The sequence below is a fragment of the Apaloderma vittatum genome, unplaced genomic scaffold, assembly GCF_000703405.1.
Source record: "Apaloderma vittatum isolate BGI_N311 unplaced genomic scaffold, ASM70340v1 scaffold28447, whole genome shotgun sequence".
In the NCBI taxonomy this organism is placed as follows: Eukaryota; Metazoa; Chordata; class Aves; order Trogoniformes; family Trogonidae; genus Apaloderma; species Apaloderma vittatum.
Genome location: NW_009726076.1, coordinates 1,735 through 2,016, shown reverse-complemented (window position 1 = coordinate 2,016; position 282 = coordinate 1,735). Strand labels below are relative to the sequence as shown.

Sequence of the window (282 nt, the reverse complement as noted above, 5' to 3'; positions counted from 1 at the left end):
CCCCCTCCGCCCATCATCATCGTCCCGGACCCCCCTTCCAACAACGAGGAGCGCCCAGCCCACCTCTTGGAGGACCCCCTTTGCGCGGACGTCATCCTGGTGCTGCAAGAGAAGATCAAAATCTACGCACACAAGATCTACCTCTCCACCTCCTCCTCCAAATTTTACGACCTGTTCCTCATGGACCTGAGCGAGGAGGACCAGCAGAGCACTGCGGGGCACGGCTTCGGGGGGGCCGTCACCGCGGCCGCCGAGAGGATGCTGCCCCCAGGACAGAGGCAA

At 63.1% G+C, this 282-nt stretch overlaps 1 protein-coding gene across 1 annotated transcript in view; it reads left to right on the top strand.

The window, feature by feature from the left end:
* Positions 1-3: 3 nt before the first annotated feature.
* RHOBTB2 (Rho-related BTB domain containing 2) overlaps positions 4-282 on the top strand; it is a gene marked incomplete at both ends in the record, with an annotated part of 2,009 nt that continues 1,730 nt past the window's right edge. The window contains 1 exon segment of the mRNA XM_009873155.1: positions 4-278. Within this exon segment, the coding sequence (XP_009871457.1) occupies positions 4-278 (275 nt within the window).